The sequence below is a fragment of the Trichoplusia ni genome, chromosome 2 (assembly GCF_003590095.1).
Source record: "Trichoplusia ni isolate ovarian cell line Hi5 chromosome 2, tn1, whole genome shotgun sequence".
Lineage (NCBI taxonomy): Eukaryota > Metazoa > Arthropoda > Insecta > Lepidoptera > Noctuidae > Trichoplusia > Trichoplusia ni.
Genome location: NC_039479.1, coordinates 1,954,679 through 1,980,958, shown reverse-complemented (window position 1 = coordinate 1,980,958; position 26,280 = coordinate 1,954,679). Strand labels below are relative to the sequence as shown.

Genomic DNA, 26,280 nt, shown 5'->3' with positions numbered 1-26,280 from the left:
TAAGTGTCATAGGTCCTCCACAATGTCCTACTTCCAGAGGGGTCATCTAGGCAAATACCTACCAAATTTGCCACAAAATATAAGAAATTGGTAAATCGTACTTTAGATTGTTCATCTCTGTTTAATATTTATACTTCTAGACGAATATCATAAAAGATCAATAACGTGACTACCTATGTATTGCTTTCAAGTGTTTTTTTTCTCGGAATTAACTATTTTAAGAACTTGACTGCTTAAAAATAGTGAACTGAAAAGGAAAAAAATAAGTTTTTCATAACTTATCTATTAAAATTCGACTTAATATTTATTGAGTTTACGTCATTACAATTCTGACGAATTTAACGATATCTTATGGCAATAACTAGCCGTTTGGATTTTTCCCAAAGACTTTGAGCCCGTAATAGAGCCTAATATACCTACGTTTGAATAACCGCTTTTAGACGCTGTTCAGTTAATTAAAAATGTCCCAAACCCCTGACCCGATTTTTCCATGAATCAAATTGTCTATCAATCAATTTTGTTACTTGGACATTAAATAACAATTAACTGTGAATGCTTTTTAATTTGAATAGTTCGATAAAGTATAGGTATTAAGAAAATTACCTCAAAAAATGCCAGTGAATGTGGGTTCGAGACTTACCTGAGGTACAAGTAATCTATACTTCTAAACTAATATATAAAGCTGAAGAGTTTGTTTGTTTGTTTGAACGCGCTTATCTCAGGAACTACTGGTTTGAAATTTTATTTTAAAATTGAAAAAATATTTTTGTATTGAATAGACCATTCATCGAGGAAGGCTTTAGGCTATAAATCATCACGCTGCGAATAATAGGGGCGAAGATAGAATGGAAAATGTGAAAAAAAACAGGGCAGGTATAAAACATAACTTATATCTTCTACCCACGGGGACGAAGTCGCGGGCAACAGCTAGTACTTAATACATGTATAATGCATTTTGAAAAAAAAACCCTTATTTGTTTGGTCTATGGAAAATGCTAAAGAAATAAACATTAGTACTGAATATGACTCTCCATCTGACGTAAATTGGTAGAACCGGTCGCTTTGACTGCTAGACTATTTTTCGAGGGTATTTACAAATTTGTCGTACTGGGAATCCAAATGCATAATAAATTACTATTCACGTCAGAATGCGGGGGACGTTGCACGGCGGTTCAGGTTTAATCAGTAAGAGCCTGACAGTGTCCGCTTTCTCCCCCGAATTGGGTGCCCATGAGGAACCTCCTGATAACCAAAAAATACGAAATATAGTTGGGAGTCCAAGTTTCTTCTTTTCTTTTCTGACCCTCTAGTCAGAGGGCTAGTTATTTCAGACGATTTTCGACCACCGATTGTTAAAAATATGTGGGTGATTGTTCGTCAACAATTTTTTAAACTCAATGTCAGCCAATCAGAGTGTGTGTGTTTTCACTCTTGCTTCCTTGTGCACACTACCCGAGTTCCCGTATATTTAATTTCATTGTATTTTCCCCTCTTAGGGGATTCTCTGAGACAATCAAATATGTCCAAGTTTTGCTAGGATTCAAATGAAACAATAAATAAGTTCATGTTTATATTTTAACATCACAATAAGAAGCGTGTTCCACCACAAAGACATGGGTTCCATATATGTTAATAAATCATATTTTCATCTGCACATTGTATATAAGATTTACATAAGTATTGTAATATTTTTGCAGAATTACGAGATGGAAGGTGTCTATTTAATATATACGGAACCCAGTGAATCGCAAAGGAGGTTTTATTGAGTTCAAAAACTACAAAAATACGAAATTTTTTATGTCTAAATAGGCACATTTGATGTAAAACTCAATTTAGTTTATTTTTTGACTACACTAGCGATCTACATTTTAGTATAATTTATTGCACAACCCATACTGTCTTTTTAATGTACTATTTTCCTACGTTGTGCTTGTATCAAGTGCCAATCATACAGTAAATACTACAAGGACAAAAATATATGATGTCTGTTTTAAGAAAAACCTTTTGACAGGTCATAAAATTGATCAAAAAGTGACGTGAAACAGGTTGCTAAATCGATTTTAAGTGAAATCCGTAGCTAAATTCAAGTTTTAAATCGTATTATACTTGAAAGAAACTATCAAATGGTTTTTCCTATAACGGACAAAGTTTAATGAATCATATTCAGTGGTCATTTTATTATCGTATATAGCTAAATAGATATATGTGTTACAAAATCTAGTTATAGTAAATAGTGTATAAATATTGGAATGGTTACGATATAAAAGTAAGGACTTAATCTATATTATTATTGCTTCTGAATATTGCAGGTAGAAATTAACGACTATTAGATATCCGGTATTTCGAACGGATAGACAAAATATTAATTAGACTAATTTCTTTTTAATTAAGTAAAAAGGATTCGATCCGCCATAATTTAGATTTACAAAATGATGACGTAACGCTTGAGCACAAACTTGATGATTTTATTTTCTTAGCAAAAATACGGGTTTAAAAATAATAATCTGACGGATCTTTAAAAAACTTGCCATTGATTGGTGTTTTAATTGTAAGGTAGCCGAATGAGTTTTATACTTCATTTTTATTAATTAATTTTATTGCACCTAGCTGCATGCTCGATCGTGTTGCCAGACTGACATTGGAGTGGGTTATAACTGTGGCAGCGATGACGAGAACGGACAGCTTTGCATTGAGTCGATGGAGGCACTGCTGCGCAGGCTGCCAATTTGCTGCGCCCAGCTGAGTGTGGGCTAGGAGCTTGCCAGAGATGATGACAGTGAGCGGCTGGAGACACAGCAGCGCATGATGCTATTCTTCCGCGTTCGCGCAACCTAAGTTTGGGTCTGGGGTAGGAGTGAGGCATGAATATCGCGGTGATGAGAAGCGCGTCGATTTGGTACTGGCAAAGATGCGCGTGTTGCCAACCCGCCGCTGTCCATCTGTGTGAGTGGGCTAAGAGTGTGGCACGACTGTAGCAGTGATGACGAGAGCGGGTGGCTTGGCATCGAGCGGCTGGCGACACAGCTGCGCGTGTTGCCAGGCCGTCTCGCCCTCGCCGCCAGAGAGCTGCGCGCGCAGCTCCAGAGACACGCAGCTGCGAGGCAGGCACACACCACTTTCTGCAGATAAATAAACATGGAGCTTTACACAGATAATAGAGTTTTCCTGCATAGGTAGGAATTAGGCTGAAATTGCCGTGGTCCATAATCATTCAGATTACTGTTACTAGGTACTGCTTTTCCTATGAACCGCGAGAGGAAAGTTCAAAATAGAAATAAAATATAGGGATGTGTGTTTAGTGATAGCTTAGTAGTTTGACCGTAAGACTGCCAAGTCAAAGGTCGTAGTTTCGAATTCCTGCACACTAATGTCCCTATGAATATTGAAAAGGGTGTGTTAAGTCTGAAACCTAGAAGCATTTTGTTAACTCTGACGCTAAGACGGTTTATCGAGATGAAGAAGTGATACATACGTAGCTGTTCGTTATCGAAGGGCGCGGGTTCAGCGGGCTCGGCGTCGTAGGCGAGTGCCCAGGCCACGCGCGCGCCCGCCCGCTGCAGCAGCGAGGCGCGCAGCCGCAGCCCGCTCAGCCGCAGCCCCGCGCCCGCCTCCAGCCGCCACGACACGCTGCCCAAACTAGCGTCCTCTGCACAACCGTAATAAGTGTATCACTTACTTATCCTTAGCCTTACTAATATTATAAATGTGAAAGTAACTCTGTCTGTCTGTTACGTCTAAACCACTTAACTGATTTTAATGAAATTTGGTACAGAGATAGAGTTGACCTTGAAAAAGAACATAGGATACTTTTTATCCCGGACTTTAGAAAAGTTCATTTGGAATCGCGATATAACCGACATCGACGCGGGCGAAAAGCTAGTAGAAAATATGTCAAACGGCCATATTTATTCCTCAGATAAAAGTTATCCGGCGATTGAAAAATCGGCCCTTAGTATATAAAAACGATTTGAGATTGATTTTTAAAGCCAGTTGATGAGTAGGTAGTTCGAAGTAGGGGGAGGTTTTGTCTAATTATAAGCACGCTGGGCAAGTAGGGTAATGATCACAATGACAACTTAGTTTTCAATCAACTTTAAGAAGGAAGAGGTTTCAATGCGATTTTTTAACTTCCGCACCTTAGATCTTCTGAGTCGATGAACTGTTTTTTTTATTCTCTTTCATTTAAAGTGAAATAGCTATCATTTGGTCAGATAAAAATTACATCAAGTTTAGCGTTGCAGTTTTTTTTAAGTTAAATACTGTTGCCCATTCTCCTACATATTTGTTCACTTGGTCACCTCTTACAACACTCAGAGGGAAGGGTGCTGTTCTACGCCTTAATAAAACGTACTAGTGCTACCAAGCTTACACATAAATCATATTCCACACCGTGCTAATGAGATAGTTATTATAAGTAACTGCAATAAGGTTCAAATTTCATCGGATACAACAATGTTGCGAAACTAACCATCTCTCGCTAAGTAGACCATCCGCCAATCTTGTTCCACCTTCCGGAAGACGTTTTTAGAGGAGTACACTCCCGCAGACCAGGTCAGGACTGGTTCCAACTCAACGCCGGCCTCAATGATCCTGCCAAAACAAGTTATAAAAAATAGATTACTTTTTGTTAAGTTAACTATGTTCATGATTGTTCTGCTGGTTCAAGGTGTACTGGCCACTTAGCCACGAGCTCCTCGTGTCTGTCCTGTATATATACTGGTATTATATCCACGAATTTTAAGGGTTATATCTCTGCGGTGCTATTTCTCTTACACAGTTGAGGGACTTAAGGAGCGGTGAAAGGTGGCGTGAAAAAGCATGCTGCCATGTTTTTATTTTATTGATGTTTCGAAAGTGCTTAGTTCTAGTCTATTAATAATGAATAGATGCCCTTATTATCTATCAACATCTTGTCTAGTAAGTAATTACTTGTATTTGTCGGTATTGGCGTGATACCGTACGGAGCACTCGCCGGGCTTGGTGAACTCGAAGCTGCGACCCTGCGGCTGGCTGCCGACCTCCCCGCGACCGCTGCGCCACTGGAGAGAGCCGGAGATACGGCCGTGAGACTCATAGTCTGTTGGCTTCCTGTTTTATCAAGAAATCAAATTTACTTTAAATCGAGTCAGTGTTTTTTTAAGCGACAACGTCTTATAATTTTGCTGCTAATTTTGCTTTAATCCTGCACGCACGAAAACTTCCATTGTCAATTTTTTTCCGATGCAAAATTGAAATCCAGTCCATCATTATTATCTTATGACGTTATGACATTCAATTATCGTCAGTAGACCCACTTCATGGACAACCGATTTTTTGCCACGTTTTCATACACTCACTTTTCTTGTTTGTTTGTTTGTCGTCCCGTTGGATTTTTGCAACTCAATTTTTTGGTTCATTTTTAGACCTGTCAAAAATATCTTCTTAAACCGGACAGTATATTTTAGTTACCTCTCGACCATGAGCGTGGCTAGTTCCTGCAGCGTCCGCTTGGCGAGGTGAGTGCGGCGCGCGTCCGACAGCTGGCGCTGGCGGTGCGCGCGCAGCGACAGGATGCACTGCACCAGCTCAGACTCGCTGCATAACGTGCGGCGGGACAACACCTGCACACATAGCTACAGGTGAACAGGTGTGGGAGGGAGAAGGTGCTCTATTAAAGTGTAGAGCGGCGTCTCTCTTCCACAGCTACAAGACTCAGTAAGAGGTGAAGCAACACCTGCCCACATAGATATTGATACAGATGACCAGGTGTCGGTGCTGAGTGTGAGCGGCGTCTCATTTCCACAACTGCAAGACCCATAAAGAGTAGTCAAAAATAGTGTTATAAAAGTTACATTTCGGTTAACCGGATTCGGCTTAGTACCAATGCTTTACGATGAGCGACTGTCAAACAGACCTCTTCAACTCAGTTACCTGGACTTCTGACTACCCGTAAATTGATTCCACAGCAGCGAGGAACTCTTTATGACATAGATGGTCACTCATTATTTATTTATTTATTTATTTATTTTTATTCGTTAAATATACAATTACAATATGTAGTGCTCCACAAAACCGGTTTATCGGTTTGCCTGTGGACGAGTCGCAATTTAGTTAATTTTACACATATATTATACATATAAAAGTTATACACATAGATATGTATTTACATATTATTTAACAAGTACTTTTTAAGTCTCCGTTTGAATTTGTGTTTATTTGTTTCTTGTCTGATACACACCACGACATGATCATCCACGGACCACTCGTGTCTAGCGTAGCTTAACGTATGAACGAATCAAATTGTGCAATCATAGCTTAGCAATGAGCTTTACACGTATAATTATCTGTTTTCTTACCTCTTTATGATTCACGGTGTACCGCCACGTGACGTCTTGCAAGTCGTCCCTGGACACGGCGATGACGTAGGCCAGCTTTTTTCCCCAGCCGTGGGCATACATGAGTGGCGCGTTCAGCTTAGCCTCGCAAGGGTCGGCGTGGAGCCACGTGTTTGAGTCGTAGTCAAAAACCTATGAAATTTTAAATGTAGAGGGCGCTTTAGATGTCTCATATTATTATTATTACATTGATTTTATGCTGGCAACTTTCAACTCATAGTATTTCATTGAAATTTAGTAATAAACATACACAAAAGCGAAATATTATAAGGTTGCAAGAGAAACGAAAATCATATGTTATATCTATTACAATAAGGTTTACAATTCTTTGTAAATACAGCTTGATACTAAAAGTTCTTGTGCGATTCCAATTCGGTAGGTCTTCGTTGAATCTTCCAATCGTTGTGGTGAGTGTTGACTGTAAGGGAAAGGATTTTGCCCGGCAGTGAGGCAATGTATTCTTAAGCCAGCATTGTCCCATTGCAGGGTAAAACCTTCCTCTAGTTTATCCACGACTTCTTGTATTTTCTTTCTTCAGTTTTCTTGATTTCGTTGATAAAGTTGTTCTCTTTAATTGATCCAATTTACTCCTTAAGAGAGTTATCTGTGCAACACGATACCCCTTGAGACTGGTTGCCAAAATGCTCAGAATTCCTATATTTAGTAGTTAAAAACAATCATATGCCGACAAATTTTCAAATGATTTGATTAATTAAAACATGAAAAAATACATGATTTGCTTCTAAGTATCTGAAAATAAATCTATTATAAAAATGCTCGTTTCAGGTACGAAATTGTATTTCTCCGAAACGGTTCGACCGATTCTAATGAAATTTTGTGTGCCTGCGGTAGGTCTGAGAACTCGTGACCTGTTGTTTTATTTTTTAATCCCTTGAACTCATTTGTATGGCAAAACAAAGTTTGCGGGGACAGTTAGTAAATATTTATTTGTGTATAATTCAGTCATTACCTCGCACCAGACGTGGTCGCTGGTATCGTACACGTATCGCGTGTCGTATCCCAGCGCCCGGCAGAGCAGCGCGAAGCAGTTGGCCCACTCGCCGCAGCGGCCGCGGCGCGTGCGCAGCAACGTGCGGACGTCGTTGTGACGCGCGAAGCGGGCGCCGCCGCCGCAAGACGGGCATTTGTACACCTAGGGTTTTAACCCAAATATATGTCACTACATTATTTAACAACTTTAAAGAAAATAAAGACTAGTGAGAATTAGGACTAGCAAAAGAGACGTTTTGTAAAACTAACGTTTGAATGAAAATTTCACGAAGATTTCTTGCGATACACATTCTGCGTAAGTACCTATCTTTTCGTATGTCACCTTGTCTCTTATGCTGCTGTGTGCGGCAAGAATCATCTTAGAAGCTATACAAGATTTTTGTCATTTTTCCACATAAGCTGTGTTGTGTATCAAGATAAGTCTTGCTTGTCTTTCACGAGAATCTACATGCGAAAATGGTAAATTTGCTCTAAATACAGTACAAGGGGCCTTAAGCGTCGATGACAGGTATGGAAACTGACCTCCATCCTACAAGTTTCGGTCTCCAAGGTCACGGTGAGGGTCTGAGAGAAGACAGTCTCGCCGCCGCAGTTCTCACAGTTGGGCTGGTCCACCCACGTGAAGAACTTGTACTTGAACCAGCCCAGCAGCTCCATCAGCAGGGCTATGTCGAACGGCAGGTCAGGACCTTTTAGCTCTCCTAAGAATAAAAAAATCATCAGAACAACATTAAAGGAAACAACTGAATTTTATACAATTTGGAGGTCTATTGTATATGGTAAGAGAGTAAGATTAGCATGTCAAAGGGCTCGATCCCAAGACACGAAACAATTTATCGGGTGGTGTGAGCTTTTTTTAAATGAGTACAGCGGAAATGTTGTAGGCATATAACAATGGTCATGACTATAGTATCAGTAAGATTAAATAAACTCTTTGACTTGTTTTATTTGAAGTGAGTTTTGCCCGAACATACGTTGATTTGTTTTAAATTAACTTAGTTGTGTATAGAATTATTTTTAAGCATACAACAAGTTTTCGAGTAAGAGCCCGTGGACTCCAGACCTACGTTATTTTATAAAAGCTGAAGGTTGCCAGGGGATGCTCCCAACATAGGCAAAAACAATGGTCGATTAGGGAGTTTGGGTCATGGTGGCTTTGGCAGACTAACTGTACTAAAGGTGCCAATTCAAAACGGGTTGAAGTCTGTACCTAGAAGTGCATGACATCATGCTGACATGATGATAGAACCTCACCAGTTTTAATCAGCTTCTGTTGCTCCCTGACTCTGTCGAGTGCCATCAGCTGCAGCGTGACGAGTGGTATCTTCTCCCGAGCCAGCTCTTGCAGTTCCTCGTCTTCATACATCAGGACGTGGTTGAACATCGTCTCTATTTTTAATAGCAATGGATTTTTTGTTGTCTACAACAGAAATAATTAACATGCAAAGTTGAAACTAAGGTTAAAGGAGGCTTAAACCTGCTAAACTAGCTTAATTTGTGCATTAACAAATTTCATCATAATCAGTTGAGTGGTTTAGGTATAAGCATGGTAGGCTCACAGACTGTTATTACTTTGGATATAGATGTTGTACTCAATCATCAATGATTCCATAGTAAACACTTGTACATTGTTTTATTATAAAGTAGTGGCTTGTATACATCGGTAGAAACATTTTTGTGCTGTTGTTTCTCTGCAGCCAAAGCACCATGTAAACTTGACGTCAATAAACACGATATAACAGTGAACTCCACATTTTAGTTACTTTCAGTTCCAGAATTTTACTTAAGGTGTTGCCAGGATTCTGAACCATTCTATTCCCATGTTTTTATATCTCACTCTCTTGTTTATTTGTTGTTCAGTTGGATTTTTGCAACTCAATTTTGAGGCACTTCCCAATAAGCTGACCGATGACAATGCAATTTCCAACTATAAAAAAGGCTGGACCAATTTTAGTAAAATTTGAATGGAGTGACATTTAAAATGTGGGTTTATTATTTACATCTATAATTTTTTTTTCTATAGTGTCTACAAGGCACAACATAAAGCCACAACCAGAACATACAATACCAGTATATGTGAAGGTCTTAGCTCCATCTTCTTCGGAACCACTCTGAATCTAACGCTTTTCTGCATGTGTACCGGGCCGTAACAAAAATTTATCTTCCTTTCAATTGCTGCTTGGGCCATCCTTAAGTTACTCAATGTCTGCTCCTTGGGATATGTTAGTTCTGTGCCTTCCTGCAATTAAACATAGAATATGAAAGTATTATAATATATTGTCAGTTACATGTTCAAGCTTAGGTGTAAAACAGTTGATGAAATAAAAAGGAAGGCAGAAAATTTCAAAGATTATGAACATCTATTTAGGAACCATCCAACTGGCCTGTTGGTCTAGTGGTTGATGGCCCTGTCTGCTATACTGGAGGTTGTGGGTTAGATTCCCACTCAGGACAAATGTTAGTGTTATGAGCATGATCATTTTGTTCTTTGTCTGGGTGTGATCGATCTATAATTATGTATATATTTAGAAATATATAAGTTTATCAGTCTGTTTAATACTCATACGCTTTGCTTAGTTTGAGACTAGATGGCATTGTGTGAAGGTGTGGAATATTATATTATTCTTTTAGTGGCTGGTGAAGCAGTTAGTCTGTGTTCAGCTACTCTCAAAGAATCTGCAAATGGCTTCATATACTTATTATATGGCGTGTTTTTCTTTGCTGTGTAATCTCGCCCGTGTCTAATAGCATAACATGCCCTTTGTAAGCCCACATGCCTATTATTATTAAATATTTAGCATCTGTGATTGAACAGGGAATTTGGTATTCTACTGGTTAGTTTCTGTGTAATGTTGTATATATGTATATATATATACCCTATAATCTGACAAACAACATTTGGTGATTAACACAGTGCACATGTCATGCAGTGCTTACAGAAAATAAAATACATAATAGCTTTATTTTTTTTGGGAATAGCCATTTGAAAAGCTAAAAAAATTGGTGCGCGGACTTCATCATCAACTGAATCAACCTTTCATTTTATGCATTTTATAAATACAGATTTTATATTTTCCTAATGCACATATAAGATAATTAAATGATGATCCATAGGTATATGTTTTCTTAAGTGGAGAATGCCTTTACATGCACAGCCTTCAAGATAAGAATTTTTTTAAATAAAGAGTTTAATTGTCTGGAACAACAATTTGTACTTATAAGACTATTATTTTATGTTACGAATATTAATAGGCAACTACTTACCGGTCGAAAGCCGACATATTTTAAGTATTCATTGAACGCATCACACTTTAATTCATCTTTTAGAATATCACTTTTAATCGTTCTTAATGATTTATCGTGAGGATTTTCTAAAATGTGATTGATTAGCCGCAGAAGCTCGTATAACACTTTATTAAATTTATCCACATCCCTAAGGCTCTGTTCGACCACAGCAAGTCTAGCCATGTCCTCCATTTTAGTCAAAAATAATTTACATTAATATTTAAAGCTTATAACATATAGAATAGATTTATTATCGTTGTATTTGTGAACCCATTTCATGATAATACACTTGTCAAATTTTGATTTGTCATTTTCGTTCGGAAACGCATATTTGCAATATTACTTTTTTGCTGTGTGTTTTTGATCGAACCAAAAGTTTAAGTAAAACGTTGATTCGGGTAGGGTATTTAAAACACAATTATTTTTCATGATTTGTTTAATTTACAGATACCAACAAAGGTTTTCATTACTTGTTAGTATGTAGACAGATGCACAGATTTTTCTAACGGATATTTTTTTTCTGCTATTCCAAGCAATTCAATACTGTCAATACAGCATAAAACATTACATTTGCTAAATCTTATGTGTTAAGTAACCAATTGTAGATAAGAATCTAGAAGACACTGTCTATCAATTATTATAGTTTTTAGGTTTGAGCCAAGGTTGAGTTACCATGGCGGCGTTAACGCAAACACTCGAAAAAAAATAAACAATGAAAATGAAGAAACGTGCATTGTCCATAGAAAATAGTACAGATGGTATTAAATCAAGCAAATTTATTCTTAATTTAGTATTTACGTCAATTAAAGCTGTTAAAATCTCTTAAAGTATACAACAATATATTTAAGTCGTCAAAACCTCCGACCAGGATACCGGCATTCATCAGACAATAAAAAAAAAGAAATAGGAACATGGTGTGTCGATAAATTTATATTTATTTTGCCAGGGTTCACCACTGGGTCTTTGAACTGGCTGCTTCATGCTCGCTACGTGAGGGGAGAACATGCTCAATGCCTGGAGCTTGCCGATGACTTGCAGAAGAAGCATGATAATAAACATAGATATGCACATTACATTAAGGTACCAGCCTACATACGTCCCACTGTTGGGCAAAGGCCTCTCCCCGTATAAGGAAGATTAAGATTCCAATATGGAAGCTAGGATTAATCACGATGTTTTCCTTCACCGTCATTAAATACTTGATAATAATGTCATACGAAGCCAAAAGATCGCTATTGAACATTCTGACATCAAAACAATAATGATAAAATTCTCATCAGGGCTCCGTTTTGGCTGACGCTGGGCGACTTCAGGAGGCCCTGGAGCGGTACCACAGCTGCATCAGACTTTACCCACAAGACCCAGAGCCCCTTAAGCAAGTCGCTAAATGTTTGTAAGTCATTAAAATAATTTAGTTTCATCATCGTATTTCGAGTTTGATATTCTTTTTTTTTTTCAATTATTGTTATTAAATAAAGAATTTGAATATTTAAGATCGCGTCAGCAGAGGTTCCAGTTATCGCACGAGGCCTACATAGAAGCGGACAAGTTAACAAAACATCCAGATCCTGATATTTACTGTGCTTTGGGTTAGTACCTCAATGTATAGTACAAGGGCTTGAAGTGGTTTAGTACAAAAAAATCTGGAGTAGGTACTAACATCCTTCAAGACAATGTATGATTGCAGTCGTGAAAGCATGACAGCGCATTATGAGGCGTAGACCGGCTTCGCTGTTCCACAGTGGAAATAACAGTATTTTAGGACATGGCTCATTTTCGGTAACTAGTAATAGTATTCTTAGTTAAGTCTTAAATTTTAATAATCTAAATTACCACGTTAAATGTCACTCCATTAACATTTTATTAAAATCGGTCCAGCCGTTTTTATTGTTGTAAAGTGCATCGTCATCGGGTATGAAGTTACTCTGAAAATTTCAGCCAGCTAGTTTATCGGAAAGTGCCTCAAAATTGAGTTACAAAAACCCAATCGGAACGATAAACAAACAAACAAGAAAGTGAGTGTATAAAAACGTCGAAAAATACGAGGAAAAGTCATCATATTGGTGGTACGGGTTTCCAGCGGAATGTTCATGGAACATAGGGGAGCTGGAGCGCGGAGTGGAGTGGGCGCGGTCCGCCGTGCAGGCGGGCGGCGGCGAGCGCGCGGCCTCGCTGCTGGCGCGCCTGCTGCTAGCCGCCGACGACGTGCCCGGGGCAATGGCGGCCTACGATCAGGCGCTGTCGTGAGCTGATAACCTTAAGCTTTAGTTTTGTAGCTGAGACATATCACATCATTGAAAGACAACAAAATAGGGATGATGACTTTTTTTCAATGCCTGTCTAGTAGTTTAATGCATAATAATGGATACCTGTTTTTTCTTTTGACCCGATAACGCAAATTATAGTGAATGAAACTTATGTGTGATATCACAACTTCACGAGCCCCTTCTAAACTTGAAAGCAGTTAATCTTTGTAAATATTCGTTGTTGAAATATGTTCTTTTTATACTCAGCAGTCTACCCTATTCTATCCTCCATAACAGTCCTCAATTTGTCAGATCACATGCATGTGGAGCGGACACATTAGCAGCGGCCGGGGCGTTACGTCTGCGGGCTGGTGACCCTCGGGGCGCCTTCCAGCTGCTTGGAGCCGCCCTCGCCCAGCAGCCGACGCAGCACGCCGCTGCCCTGGCCCTCGCGGCCATGATGCTGCAGCACAAAGACGTAGATGCCGCCCTAGCGAGGCTGAAAGCTGCCCTAACAGCACACCCAACTTGTGTAGCTGCCCACGCTAATTTAGGATTAGCATTAATGGCGAAGAAAAAGTATATTGCTGTTAGTACAAGTCCACAATAAACGTGAAGTTGAAAAGAGAAATTATTTAACACAATTCGACTTACTTATTGCCAGATTTATACTTTTTCCATGTGAAGTTTTATGACAAGCTTGTTATTTACGACCTGGTCTTCTGAAATAGGCGTTAACATGTCTACAACGTGCTGCCTGGGCGGCGCCCCTCAGTGCGCGAGCGGCACACAACCTGGGTGTTGCGCTGCTCGTGTGCAAGCGTCCTGCCTCCGCCTTCTGCAGGCTCGCCACTGCCGCAGCTTTGCAGCCATTTCAGCCCTACACGGTATGTACTTCTAACTAATCCTCGTTTAAATTGATTTCATTCAAGCGCAACATATAATTAATAATCTCCACCTGAACCCGTTCTACGCAAACTTTAACGCATCTTTCCATCATTACCAATATTTCTCCAAATGAAATGTAGATAGCTCAACTTATCTTTCCCCGGGGGGCCACAATAAGTGACTGTGCCATTGACATAGACAAAACAGCAGCAAACAAAACAAGCAAACAGCAGTATGAGTAACCTTGACGTGAGTGTGCATTGGCCGTAGTCACGTTAATTTGCCATTTCATAGCTTAATATGATACTAAAATTGCTGTTTTCTCAGGTGCTGTTGATAGGCATAGCATTGGAGCGTCTTGGTGACAGCAGAGCCGACGCAGCGTACTCCCGCGCGGTGGCGCTGGCGGGGGACGACCCTCTCATCAGGATCAACATGGCGGGGCGCCACGCGCGCGCCGGCAGGCTGGCGGAGGCCGAGGACGAGGCCGCTCTCACCGCCGAGCTGCTGCAGAGGGAGGAGCGGCCGGATGCTCAGGTAACTCAGAAGCTCCATAGTATTATTGCTCGATAGCAGATGGTCATTTGTTTTTTTTGGTAAGGTAGAGCAACACAACTTGCTACACTGGTAAGATTACTTCTTAAAAGTCCATTATCGAAAATTATATTGTTTTGTTTATAGTTGACCAGTTCGTTGGCGACGCTTATGGCTCTGCTTCGTGACGCTGGAGTGGAGTTGTCTCGACAGCCGCCAGAAATCCCCAAGGATGATGATGAACCGGCCACAGAAGTTGCGGAAGATGAACACTTGGCTCCTGATGAAGTTTGAGAAAAAAACCGGGAGCGAACAGTTACAAGATCCAAAAAAATGCACTTTCAATAGTTATTAAGAGTATTTTCAGTACACGTTATTTAGAACTTGTTTATTTTTCGTTTCCTGTTAACCGTAATTTTCTATCAATAATTCAGCTCTGCGTCAGCTCATTATTAAGGAAGCCGCTTGGTTCTGAAACTAGTCGGGCAGTCCCTTTAAAAAGTCCTGAGAAAACCGTTGCATCATTTTATTTAGCATCAAATATCTAATCAATTTTGAAAAATCAACTGAAAACGTGCCTAACTCCGTCGTAACGGTGATTACTCATTATAATAGATGGATTCACACGATCGAACAATGTAATTAAACCTCCTTTATAATGAACTAGAAACTACAATAAACATTCAAAAATGTATCGAGTATAAATTGAAAGTTTATTGCTGACGATAAAGTATGCATAAAAGTTGATTCGAGGTTACGTGACCATGTCTTTATTACCGATTGTGATTGTTGCAGTTGGGTCTCTAGCTGTGGTGAGATACTATGTCTAAAATATATCTTAAGTTAATCGAATGTTAAGTATATTGGTGTCTGAATGTATCGGGTGAAATATTGTGAATTTTAGCGAAAATAAATCTACCCTTATTTTCAGCTTCAGCAGTAAGGTTCCACAATAGATGTAGCTTCGGAAGACCATGGGGTCTACCACCACGTCTTTAAGTGATATTATTGAGAATGGGGAAGAGCTATTATGTATAAATAGCTGTTGCTAGCGGCTCTACCCGCTAAAGACCGGAAATTATCTTCGTAAAGTAGATATAAAAACGTTTTTTGTTAGAAGAAATTGTGTAATCCTAATTTTCATTCCAGTGCGAATCAAGAGAACGAACAGCAAGTCTAGTCGTTCTCCCACCTCTGGTACTAGGTTATGACGAATTATATAATGATTCTGGGGAAAAGGAGGCTTCAGCGAAAGCTGTGGAGAGGAAGCAGCCAGAGAGAGGGCCTGAAATACCTGTAATCGATAATAAAGGGAGGCGTGTTAACCACAGAAGAATGTTGAAGGATCAGCAGAAGAACTTTTGGCCAGGGCAATCAATTTACGCGGATGAAAATGGAAAACGGAGACAACCCAACAATCAGGTCGAGATAAATACGAAGGTGTCAACATTAAAACCTTAATAAATTATTTATGATTTATATTCGTGGCGTTTGGTAATTTTTTGAATGCATGTTTACGATCCGTCGAGGAAAACTCCATGTAACGTTTGACTCGCTTGTTTTTCCAAAGTTCGATCCCCACCTTTGGACCACAGTTGTACTGAGTCTGGTTGTCTTTGTGTAAGTGACTTGAATGTTTGTGTAACCCACCACACCACAACTTTCTGACCGCGGGAGTCGTGATTATAAATAAAATGCAATTTACTCACTATCACTTTTATTTATAAATAAATAATAAAACAATTACGTACAGCAACAAATTGAGAAAGACAAATAGTGTTAGGTGGACTAGTTAGACCCGTATATATCTTCGCATATACATAGTATATACAATTCAGTTGTCCCTAAAACTCATGGCAAACTTAAGAATTAAACCAAATTACGTCACCGATTGCCGACTTATTCCCTGTAGAACTGTCCAGTCACGAATGGTGTATCATTTGACACAAGCGCAAAATGAAACGGTGTTGCAAACGATTCAAATTTATATTCTAAGTTCGATAGTTCGGCCTTTACAGATATTAGATCTGAAAAAAAAGTAAAAAGTTACTGAATTAAAATGACTCTATTCATCACAGTAATTGGATTTTTTTTTGTATTGACAGTGAGTGTTCAGTACTGAATTTCAAATTATTGTGTTGGCAATTTTTTTAGAAGGATACGAATATTGTCATTTAAACCATTCCATTTATTTGATTCAATTATCGGCAATTTTAAATAGCAGAATTGGGATCCTGATATCAAATCTAAATAGTGTGTGACGCATTTACATGGCGCCCCGTTTACATAATAGTAATGTGATTAATAAAAAAATGCTTACAAGTAACTACTCTAGCAACAGTGCCTTCTTCATTGACACATATGGTAGCACTTTGCAAAACTGAGCCGCTCTCTAGATTATTTAAATTCTGTAAAAATAAAACAAATTAATTTATTGCCAATTCCTGAAGCACGAAGTCACGATTGAATTTAGTGAAGAGTTCAGTACATTCCGGTTAAGCGCCTACCAAAAACATGTTAGCAATCGCATTACTAGCAATCCACTGCACGGATAGCAGAGTGGTTGAGGTCACCACGCCAAAACCACTGTACGCGTCGTGTCGCGGGTTCGATCCCCGCGTAGGACAAGTATTTGTGTGATCCACAAATGTTGTTCTGAATCTGGGTATCATTGTGCATGTGATTTGTATGTTTGATTCCTTAGTACGGGAGAAGTTTAAAAAAAAAATTGCTATAATTTATTGCAAAGGCGTTGTAGTCCCTGAAGTACGTTTTTCGGAAGGCAAACAATATTTTTTATTTGAGTTACACAAAAATTGATCGACTAGCCATCGTTTTGAATGTTTACGCTATTAAACAGAGCGCCGCAAATGTACAGTATTGGACATCATGCTCATGACGATGATTGTGACTGCAAAATAGGAATAGGCGCATAATCTGAATCCTACTATCTTCTATCTGAGTATTCTATTAATTAAGTTATTCACATTTTTAATTTGAATCGTGGATGCAAAATCGATGTTCGGTGCCACCATCTTGCTATTGACAGTGAAGATCGGATGCAGACTGCTGATGGCCGCCGCCAGACCTTCATTGTTCAGCCTGCTGAACAGAGCATCCAGCCTGTCCCTCTCACACGGTATTAGGAGCACCAGCTTAAACTTGGAGCACAAAGGGAGTTCTAGGATCTGGAAAAAGTATCCAAATTACTCTTCCACATTTAGATATAAAATCAGCTAATTTCAGTGAGGAAGTATGATAGAATGGGTCTATGAACCATATTTTCTTATTTAGTTATAGTCTATAGTTTATAGCCTATAGATAATAAGCATTTCTGGATCACTCACAATTTTTCTCTTGTTGCAATCTAGCCTCAGCAGATCGCACATAAGCCCTGTAGATTGCTCTAACTGAAAATTACTTTGAGACGTGGGGAAAATATCCAGCGCGTGATATCTTGAACTATCATAATATCTTTATCTGATTTAGAACCACCTGAGGATGGAAATGTTTAGAACTTGGTACATATATAGTAATGTTTGACTTACTCTAGCATCATAAGTAACGTCAGATGTGTAATTGAATGAGTTAAATATCTTCATCGAAGCGCCAGCACTGTCACTCTTAAGCCAAGCACGCTGTAAATAAACTATAATGAGTGTACTATGCTTCGCCGATAGATTTATTATTAATTGCAATAGTACTTAAGATATTTTCGTCTGACATATTAAGGAACCGATTCCTTATATCGCGGGAATAAGAGAGAACAAATATTCACACATACAACAGTCACCTACACAATATTTGCAGACCACACAAATTCTTCTCGTTCTCGGGGATCAAACCCACGAATCATCATGCTCATGGTGTTTTGCGTGGTGACCCATACCACTCGGTTATCCATGCAGTTCATTTCGGAACCCTTTCTAGAAATTAATCCCTTTTTTCCGACTGCTTTTTTATCTGTTAAACCATTGACAAGCTTTTCAACTTTTTGCCGTTAGAGTGACGGGAGAGTTTGGCAAACGTAGTAACACAACCAACGGATAACCACATATTTATTTTACTTTTATATAGAATATCAAGGATTTTGACTCACGCGAAAGAAAAAAGCATTAGCTAATACATACTCTGAACTTGAGGGTATTTCCAAACCTGGACCTTTGTATCCAAATTTTCGCACCTGAAATGCAAGGGAGATTTGAAACTTGGCTAATTCGAGTCGCACAAGTTGGTCATCGAAAATAGATTTTCATCTTAAAACTCTCTTGAAGTATCTTAAAGCCGTAAGTCGAAGAAAATGTACCGGTAGAAAGTCAAAGGTTGTCATCAATAATTACGAAATTAGTGGATTATAGACAAGGAAAATAAACATAATATATTTTGAAAACAAGTCGTATAATTATCACCAAAGTGATGTAAGTGAGAGGGTTATTTACTGAACATATTGTCAAGTATTTATTTCCTGTTTTTGTAGAGTTGGTGTACAATCTGGTGTCGCAGGGTTTTTACCGCCCGATAGCCTCTGACATGCTTTAAAACGTGTCAAAATTTTGTAACGTAACGTGTTTTTCATCCACGATATTTTCCTCTACCATTTAAGGCAAGAGATAATTACATAATAAAGCATAAGCTTTTTAATTTTGCGTACCCTAGAAAAACCTATTACAACCTACTTGGAAGACAACGACAACGGTCATACTTCTAGTTAATTTGTACATATGATCTTGATATTTTAAAGGTCTTCTACGCATTTAAAAGCTAAGTTAAGAAAGTAACATACCCATAATTCAAATGAATTTAAACTTTTACTAAAATTAGTCTCTTCCATTTCGATATGTGACAATGTTTGCATCAGATACTGCAAGTCCTTTGTTTCGCCGACTCTCTCCGACGATAGAAAAAGCTTGTTCATTGATAAATAACCTTGTTTCCTCTGCATTTTTTTGATAAGCTGGAGAATGTTAATTCATTGAATTGTTATTATTGCCCTTTCTTTAACAACTGCGTCAAGATCACATTGAAAATTGGTGGTTGGCTTCTAAAGAGATATCTCTAGCAATAGATTGCTACTTTATGTCAAAAACGGTCGGTTATTCTAGGTGAAATCACTGTGTATTACTTATGGACACTATGACAGATAATATTTTTGAGTCGGTTTATGTAAACACTTACGTCCTGATACTTGTCCACTGAGGGCACGTTCTCGTTGAGCAGCGCCAGCAGCATGTTGTACGCGAGGGGCGAGGCGATCCACTGCCGCGGAGCCTGTCACCACCCAACTTGGAATAAACATACGTATAACATCAATGTACGCGGACTTTACCCACGTCGGTCGTCCGGGAGCAAGATGGGTTAATGATACATTAAAGGTCTCGGGCAAAGTCGGGATGAGGCTTGCACGAACCGATGAAATTGGCACGAGAAAGCGGAGGCCTATGCCCAGCAGTGACAAGAGGACAATGGCTTTAGGTGATGATAATATCCACATTTTTGTTTTAGACTGGACTCCTCCCGCTTTGGATTGAGCGAAAGGGAGTGCTAAAATTTCCTAGATGGTGCTATCAAAATGTAAATAATATCTTCAGTTCTTTGTCAGAAAAAAGATACCCCAATATCCAAAAATTATTTATCGAGCTTGCAACCCTATTTTTCTGATGGGAAATCATTATATGACTTCTCCCAGTTAGCATTTTACAAGTATAACCCACCCGCTTTCCTTCTTTTGCGATGATTTAGTGTGATCTACGTATAGTACTTACTTAACTACGAGTACCTACTAACGGGAATAGGTCCACGAACCTTTAGTAACATCTGTCTAAATTATTCTTAGCCTTTTCTTAATAGTATCTCTTAAATTCCAAATCGAGCAGTTTTTCTCTAGTTATTAGCGTACAATTAAAAGCATAACGGGCAATCTTTTGGTTTCTTTCACGATTGACGTTTACGTGTCGCTAAGCGTTCCATTCTACGTACATTGAATCGAAGATTACTGAAATATTTTTGTTTATAAACCTCTTTTATAAATATTATGCTCTTTAAGTGTCGTTTGTCCATAACTTTTGCTTGGAGGGGTAGGTGTCAACACGACGTACATCATTGAGTCATCTTTATTTTAATTAAGAGACGAAATTTCCTCACTATTATTATATTATACATTTAATATCACTACAAAACATATATACTTATATCTACATAATTTACTTGGTAGGTATCGGTAAAACTAACGTACATGTAGTTATTCTGTACCACAAAGTAGCAATCGACTTTTCTAAATTACTATCCATAAGTTGGTTTTCAATAATTTGAGTTTTAATTATTTTTTATAATAACTTTCTTGAGGCGGATTTATACACTTTTAATTCCAGAGTGACTTGCGACTCAGCCGCGTCAGCTAATTCAGGACTCCGGCTTGCCCCGAAACTAATCTAAGCATCTTGATAAATACACAAGTCTATAGTAAATCCAATAATAATTGCACCTTCTAATTGTCAAGTTCTATTTTAAGACTTGACAGACAGGAATCAGAACTTGGCGATACGCAACCCGAACTGTTATGATCAAAGCTGCTGGTTGAGGCTCCGCCCAGCGGGTCGCACGCCCTGCTCGACGTGGCTTGCCTCATGATCCTCAGTTCCACATCTGACAAGGTATTCTGTAGCTCCGTCTTAGCGATAATCGAAAATTCCTTTGGCATACTTCGTAAAGAAGCAGCAATGTATTTTCCAAAACTTTCTAATTCGTCTACAGGGCCTTCTGTATTACTGCTAGAAGATGCTTGGGTGACTTCAATTTTTTCGTTGCTGGAGTTTTCGTTGGTTTTGTCGACACTTGGTTTCAACTTCTTCCTTCTTTCAAAATGCACGTCTTTACCACGAATGAGTAGTTTCAATTCGTCTTTTGGTCTCTGTAAAAGAAAAACAATGTGTTCAAGATGGTAACATTGTTTGCTATTTTAATGAACTGTTGTATAGGCTTGCTAAGTATTTAATTCTATAGCGAATTTTTTTAATTTATTTTTATTAAATAAACCACTCCCGCAGTAAGGAATTTACTCCTTGTGGTGCGGGGGGTTTTACAAACATAAAATTCACATGCACAAAGACACCCAGACTCAGAATGGATCACACAAATGCTTGTCCTACGCGGGGAACGAACCCGCGACACGTCGCGCACAGTGGGTTTGGTGTGGTGACTTCAACCACTCGGCTATCCGTGCAGTCAAAATTATATATTTAAATTGTATTGGAGCCATTGAAGCTTAAATAAAACCATTTTTTTCCATTGCAATACAGAGTTGCATCTTGCTGCGGTCTTAGCGAGTTTATTAGTCTCCAAATAAGTTGTCATTTGAAAAAATCCGGTGCCACCCGAAAATCAGAACGGGTGAATTCAACACAAATAAACTTGTTTAGGAAGTGTAATTTGGCAAAAAAAAAATAGGCATCAAATTTTAAACATACCTAATGCTTAAAGTGCAGATATGCAAAGATGCTAGTTACTAGTTATAAGTATAATTTTAGTAATAAAAAAACAACTTACATAGTATTTGTGATGCCTTTCGCTCCAGATTGAACTTAGATACTCATCAGCTAGGCTAAACCAGGACACTTTTGGTATGTACACCTTCCCCTCATCGCCCGCATTCAAACTATTTCGTATCCGTTTAAGTTCCTGGTAGTACGAAGATCTGAAGTTTTTAATTTTCTTCGGGATATCCTTCAGTGTGAGTCCGGGAATGTTCAATCTTTTCAACATTAGTTCGTAAGCATTCTGTCGCACTTCCCTGCTTTTGTAAAACTTGTGTCTTATGTCCCAGGCAGTCGTAGTCTTTGTAGATTTCGGCTAGTTTTTGCATTTCGGGTTCGGTGAAGTGCGCCATATTGTGTGCGGGACGTACGTTGTGTGTGGCAGCTGACGGGCACTGCGGGTGACGGGTGCGGGCAGGCTGCGAGGAGCGGGAAGGGTACGGGAGGGGGTGACGGTACTGCGGTAGACCGCAGGGGTCGTGCGCGCGCTGTTATTGGTTGACACGTCTCGCATTCGGGCATCGATCCCTCGCACGGTGATAGCCGAACGCTGCATGCGGGCTTTATAAGTGGACTTGACGACAGCTGCACTTCAACACGTAGGTTGAAATTTATCGGCTTTATATTTATTTATTTTGATGTTTTTGTCATTTAGACAGTATTAAATATTTTTTATTTGAGGGATTAAGAAATAGTTAATGGTATTTTACCACTTCACCGACGTCCTCATATTGAGTTCGGCTAGTGTACTTATAGCGCGAAATACCTACTATCGAACTTTTATACTTAGATCGTTTCACAGTAAAGGTATAATTTGGCGGGATGATTTAAAAATTTACTTGTTCTTTTTGTACAGGACGATGCGTACACGATCATTTTATTTGACGAAGATGCTTTAAAAGTCATGACTACCAATTTGTTTGTGAATTATTTCTAGTCTATCACTGCTATGCTGTTCAAGTTTTTGTTGGCTTTGTTGTTGCAATTTACTTGCAGTTTGTATTGCGACACATCATTTAAACTGAATCTTTTGGTTAAGCGTTTTGTAATAACTTTTTTTACAATGAACTGTAAAATGCTTTGCAGGAAATAGACAACGCAAGGTAAGGACGCACGCAGTAAGGAACTGAATGCTCTTGTCGCGGGCTTTTGAAATAGAGATCTCCAATAATAATAGGGTGACACCAAAAAATGATAAAATAAAACCATTCAAATAGATTTTTCAATTATTTATATTGAAATTATCACCTTCATAATACCAGCACTGAAGGGTGTCCACGTTTGACGTACAACACAATTACAATATAACACTGACAGTACAAAATGAAGGTACAACGTAAACGTCTGTGAGCCGGCCTGGCTATTTGGACTCGCCTGAAGGCACTTGAGGTCAGTATTCGCTTGGAGACAACTTGGCAAGTCTACTATGTTCGAGAAAAACAAAACACGATCTATGATACTTAAGGCCCATTTAGACGTCGAGGGAAATGGTACGAGGTGCAATACATTGCGGTTCGGTATTGCTCTCTGGTATCAAAAGTGAAGTTTCAAAGTCGGCAATGTATAGCCACTTGCACGATATTTCTCGCATCGTCTGAATCAGCCTTAAAAAGTTTACCTACTTATTGTTTCATTAACCGTTTCCCTGATCGATAGAATATTTGAATTAGGCGTATTGGCTAAATGCGCTTAAAAATTATATTCATTGGTATGGATTTAATATGAGTTATCGTCAGATGTTAAGACATTGTTGCAAATTAATATGGAAATAGTTGTTTTTCAAAAAGAGAGTATTCTTGTTGTATCAATGAATTGTCACTTGAGTTAGAAATTGCTTTAGCCAATAAGCCCACAAAACAGGAAAATCGCTAACTTTTTAATACAAATATAAAATAATCTCCAAATAATTTCCATGGATCAAATCTTTAGCATCATACCCTTCACATCTCAAAGGCTCCAAAACTGATTACAAAGCTAAAAGTTCTCAACAACCAATAGAGTTGCACAAACAATCACAGCAGACCGGCTGAAGGCTACAAAATTATTGCTCGACATTCAAACATTTATTTGCTATGAAAATTAATTTATCTCCTCATACAAAAAATAATTATTCTTCATTTCACATGCGCCGGGATGCATTGACAACACTTTTTACAAACACTCCTTTATCATTTTGTATTTTGCTGAGTGAGCAGAGAATATATTTGTTTAATATTCGAGATTGTAGGATCACACGTTACTTAAAACAATTCACTTAAAAGCAAACGATTTTAAGAAACGCTTCGGCCATCTTGTAACCTTTTTGACATGTCGACCAATATGGCGGACGCAAGCGAAATATGTTTTCTGCCGACTCAGCGCCCACTTAGCTATGTCTCGCTGCTCTATGTATGTAACAAGTATAAAGCGGTATAATAAATAACATACATTTTCCTAATTCCTGACTAACCTGATATTCATTACTTCCGTGTAAAAGTTCTCTGATAAGGAAGATATTGGATGTGGCTACTATCAGCGTTCTAACTAAAAATCATATCTTTTATATTTACATTTACAATATTATAATGAGTACTAATGTCCTGTTTTTTATTTGACACATTTTAGGGTTGGCAAACTTTTGATTTATTGAACGCGTACATGATATTTTTATTATTCTCTTTGTACAATTTCAAAATAACGTTTTGCCCAACCCTCATACACACCACAAAAAGTACAAAAGTCCTTCGTTAATTCTATATACTATTCAATTCATCCTATCCTCTCCACACTATTCATACATCCTCTATTTAAATATTAATCATTTCTATCTTTATAAATGCACTTCTTGTTAAATTTTACATTCTACTCTAAACAAGAAAAAGGCAGAGTTTAAGAAATGAACAGCGATTGTAATTTAAATATTAATATTCAAAGTAATAGCTCTTAAATAATATTTGTGTAACGAAATAAAACAGACAAGGAATACGGCTTGATTAGTTAAATAACGATAATTCGATTTGACAAAAAGGTTATAGCGCCAATTTGTAACGGTTTTTTTTTTAAAAGAACACTTTTTCTAATACGTTGAACAAGTTGCGAAACAAACAAAAACGGGAGCTTACATAAAAGAATATCTACAGACAGAATACTCAAGAATACTGAAAATATGATGGCATTGCTTATCTCACACTTGGACTTATGATATATTTCTTTGGTGTTGTGTCATATTTTATGAATTCTTCCATTGCTATTGGACGCTATTCGAATGGCGCGCTATACTACTGACAACTTGCGATTTGTGCGAATACCGCCCCACATCAATCAATATTCGACATAAAACAAACATGGTTACATTTACACACGCAATACTCGCACATATCACAAACCTTACATTAATTAACTAACATATCCCAATACTAAACTTGTCTATATTTACAAACTTGTTTCTATTTACACAAATGGAATTATTGAGATCATTTCTTACGATTATAAAAAAATGAAAATTACGAGGTCAGCCGTATTTATAATTATTAAATAAAAAATAATACTTTAAAATAGACTGGTTTGGTACACGGCTGGTACACGGGTTGTACCTTGCATGAGGTAATGATTTTTACCCATCCGGTAAAAAAATATCGAGCGAAAATTACCGCGGAACGAAACACAGTCCTCGATCACTCAGTTCCGGGGCTCTGACGAGACATGGACATCTTTACATTACACTTGGGCAAGTCAAAATGCATAGACGCCAATTTGAAACTTCCCACGATAATACTCATTATTGAAACTAGTTCTGATGACGACATCTCACGTAGCGTAAGCTAAATTTGTCTTTATCATGGCCGCTTATTGCACGTTATCAACAAAACACAAACAAAAACTTTAAATGTAAACAATGATTGCACCAATTAAACAAATAAGAGCGTGCCATGAGTTTAACATTAACTTGTGGATAGCAGAACATGGTCAAAGGCTCTGGAATAATCTGGCAGATATGTTTCACAAACCAAATATAATTAACGAAACTCTTTGGAAGTGATCCTGCAAGAAGTTCCACCTTTCTGATTTAAAAAGTTGTCAATAATGTTTGACCACGTCAGCCATAGTGAAAACAACAAAACCATAAACAATACGATGTTACAACTGGCCCAAAAATATTAATTTCACGCATCGAAACAAATGCTTTATAAAATTAAATTGGAATGGAATATTAATAATGTATCTCGGTGGGTTGTGAACGAGTAAGACGGTTCACCCGAACCTTTCTTTCACAAGGAACATGAGTTTCTTCTTCCCTTTGTATTTCAGCTTGATTTCTTGGAGTAGTGCCGCGAACTGGTGTGGGCCGTCAGGCGCGAGGGCAAATGTGTCCCGAGCTTTACCTGAACGGAAAATACTATATTAGTCATATATTACAAGTACGATAAAGGTTAG

General features: G+C 38.3%; 6 protein-coding genes across 10 annotated transcripts in view; 2 read left to right on the top strand and 4 right to left on the bottom strand.

Annotated features, from left to right (window-relative positions):
- Nucleotides 1-1,557: 1,557 nt before the first annotated feature.
- LOC113502704 (peptide-N(4)-(N-acetyl-beta-glucosaminyl)asparagine amidase) lies at nucleotides 1,558-10,977 on the bottom strand. Its single transcript, XM_026884359.1, has 11 exons — nucleotides 10,650-10,977; nucleotides 9,454-9,624; nucleotides 8,640-8,805; nucleotides 7,908-8,086; nucleotides 7,345-7,527; nucleotides 6,336-6,506; nucleotides 5,449-5,600; nucleotides 4,930-5,088; nucleotides 4,469-4,590; nucleotides 3,473-3,646; nucleotides 1,558-3,119 (listed from the first exon to the last, which is right to left on the bottom strand). Exons 1-11 carry the CDS (start codon nucleotides 10,860-10,862, stop codon nucleotides 2,953-2,955), a joined length of 1,857 nt encoding a protein of 618 aa, XP_026740160.1. The 5' UTR covers nucleotides 10,863-10,977; the 3' UTR covers nucleotides 1,558-2,952.
- Nucleotides 10,978-11,295: 318 nt separating this feature from the next.
- LOC113502715 (Bardet-Biedl syndrome 4 protein homolog) lies at nucleotides 11,296-14,728 on the top strand. 3 transcript variants are annotated; one of them, XM_026884368.1, is made up of 9 exons: nucleotides 11,296-11,428; nucleotides 11,617-11,750; nucleotides 11,951-12,063; nucleotides 12,165-12,259; nucleotides 12,751-12,913; nucleotides 13,229-13,505; nucleotides 13,648-13,803; nucleotides 14,132-14,341; nucleotides 14,486-14,728. In XM_026884368.1, exons 1-9 carry the CDS (start codon nucleotides 11,383-11,385, stop codon nucleotides 14,630-14,632), a joined length of 1,341 nt encoding a protein of 446 aa, XP_026740169.1. In that variant the 5' UTR covers nucleotides 11,296-11,382; the 3' UTR covers nucleotides 14,633-14,728. The 3 variants fall into 3 exon arrangements, with proteins under 3 accessions (XP_026740169.1, XP_026740177.1, XP_026740186.1); XM_026884376.1 differs by lacking the exon at nucleotides 11,617-11,750; XM_026884385.1 differs by lacking the exons at nucleotides 11,296-11,428; nucleotides 11,617-11,750 and adding an exon at nucleotides 11,436-11,584.
- Nucleotides 14,729-14,858: 130 nt separating this feature from the next.
- LOC113502694 lies at nucleotides 14,859-15,913 on the top strand. The gene is made up of 2 exons (XM_026884349.1): nucleotides 14,859-15,150; nucleotides 15,488-15,913. Exons 1-2 carry the CDS (start codon nucleotides 15,103-15,105, stop codon nucleotides 15,797-15,799), a joined length of 360 nt encoding a protein of 119 aa, XP_026740150.1. The 5' UTR covers nucleotides 14,859-15,102; the 3' UTR covers nucleotides 15,800-15,913.
- Nucleotides 15,914-15,961: 48 nt separating this feature from the next.
- Nucleotides 15,962-20,345, bottom strand: LOC113502661. Of its 3 annotated transcripts, none has more exons than XM_026884323.1 (8): nucleotides 20,141-20,345; nucleotides 19,514-19,620; nucleotides 19,122-19,292; nucleotides 18,438-18,521; nucleotides 17,887-17,976; nucleotides 17,326-17,526; nucleotides 16,659-16,746; nucleotides 15,962-16,365 (listed from the first exon to the last, which is right to left on the bottom strand). In XM_026884323.1, the coding sequence occupies exons 2-8, from the start codon at nucleotides 19,565-19,567 to the stop codon at nucleotides 16,238-16,240; spliced, it is 816 nt and encodes a 271-aa protein (XP_026740124.1). In that variant the 5' UTR covers nucleotides 19,568-19,620; nucleotides 20,141-20,345; the 3' UTR covers nucleotides 15,962-16,237. The 3 variants fall into 3 exon arrangements, with proteins under 3 accessions (XP_026740124.1, XP_026740118.1, XP_026740132.1); XM_026884317.1 differs by having other exon boundaries at nucleotides 19,514-19,606; XM_026884331.1 differs by lacking the exon at nucleotides 16,659-16,746 and having other exon boundaries at nucleotides 16,310-16,365; nucleotides 19,514-19,606.
- On the bottom strand, nucleotides 20,346-22,437 carry LOC113502685. The gene is made up of 2 exons (XM_026884340.1): nucleotides 21,881-22,437; nucleotides 20,346-21,245 (listed from the first exon to the last, which is right to left on the bottom strand). The coding sequence occupies exons 1-2, from the start codon at nucleotides 22,094-22,096 to the stop codon at nucleotides 20,823-20,825; spliced, it is 639 nt and encodes a 212-aa protein (XP_026740141.1). The 5' UTR covers nucleotides 22,097-22,437; the 3' UTR covers nucleotides 20,346-20,822.
- Nucleotides 22,438-23,081: 644 nt separating this feature from the next.
- LOC113502651 (zinc finger SWIM domain-containing protein 4-like) overlaps nucleotides 23,082-26,280 on the bottom strand; it is a 69,803-nt gene continuing 66,604 nt past the window's right edge. The window contains exon 22 of the mRNA XM_026884306.1: nucleotides 23,082-26,228. Coding sequence (XP_026740107.1) covers nucleotides 26,098-26,228 — 131 coding nt within the window. The 3' untranslated portion in view covers nucleotides 23,082-26,097. The remainder of the gene's footprint in view (nucleotides 26,229-26,280) is intronic.

What these genes read in the sequence shown, in the direction of transcription:
- LOC113502685 (XM_026884340.1), bottom strand. Translation starts at nt 22,096, where the DNA reads ATGTTGAAAAGATTGAACATTCCCGGACTCACACTGAAGGATATCCCG. An exon ending in AAAGGCATCACAAATACTAT is followed by an intron (nt 21,246 to 21,880) that starts GTAAGTTGTTTT and finishes TTTCTTTTACAG; the next exon opens with AGACCAAAAGACGAATTGAA.
- LOC113502715 (XM_026884368.1), top strand. Translation starts at nt 11,383, where the DNA reads ATGAAAATGAAGAAACGTGCATTGTCCATAGAAAATAGTACAGATG. An exon ending in AAGCAAGTCGCTAAATGTTT is followed by an intron (nt 12,064 to 12,164) that starts GTAAGTCATTAA and finishes TGAATATTTAAG; the next exon opens with ATCGCGTCAGCAGAGGTTCC. An exon ending in AGCCATTTCAGCCCTACACG is followed by an intron (nt 13,804 to 14,131) that starts GTATGTACTTCT and finishes CTGTTTTCTCAG; the next exon opens with GTGCTGTTGATAGGCATAGC.
- LOC113502694 (XM_026884349.1), top strand. Translation starts at nt 15,103, where the DNA reads ATGTCTTTATTACCGATTGTGATTGTTGCAGTTGGGTCTCTAGCTGTG. An exon ending in CAGTTGGGTCTCTAGCTGTG is followed by an intron (nt 15,151 to 15,487) that starts GTGAGATACTAT and finishes TTTTCATTCCAG; the next exon opens with TGCGAATCAAGAGAACGAAC.
- LOC113502704 (XM_026884359.1), bottom strand. Translation starts at nt 10,862, where the DNA reads ATGGAGGACATGGCTAGACTTGCTGTGGTCGAACAGAGCCTTAGGGAT. An exon ending in AATATGTCGGCTTTCGACCG is followed by an intron (nt 9,625 to 10,649) that starts GTAAGTAGTTGC and finishes GTTTAATTGCAG; the next exon opens with GAAGGCACAGAACTAACATA. An exon ending in GCGACCACGTCTGGTGCGAG is followed by an intron (nt 6,507 to 7,344) that starts GTAATGACTGAA and finishes AAAATTTCATAG; the next exon opens with GTTTTTGACTACGACTCAAA.
- LOC113502661 (XM_026884317.1), bottom strand. An exon ending in TAAATTCATTTGAATTATGG is followed by an intron (nt 18,522 to 19,121) that starts GTATGTTACTTT and finishes CTTGCATTTCAG; the next exon opens with GTGCGAAAATTTGGATACAA. An exon ending in TGTTGCTAGAGTAGTTACTT is followed by an intron (nt 16,366 to 16,658) that starts GTAAGCATTTTT and finishes CTTTTTTTTCAG; the next exon opens with ATCTAATATCTGTAAAGGCC.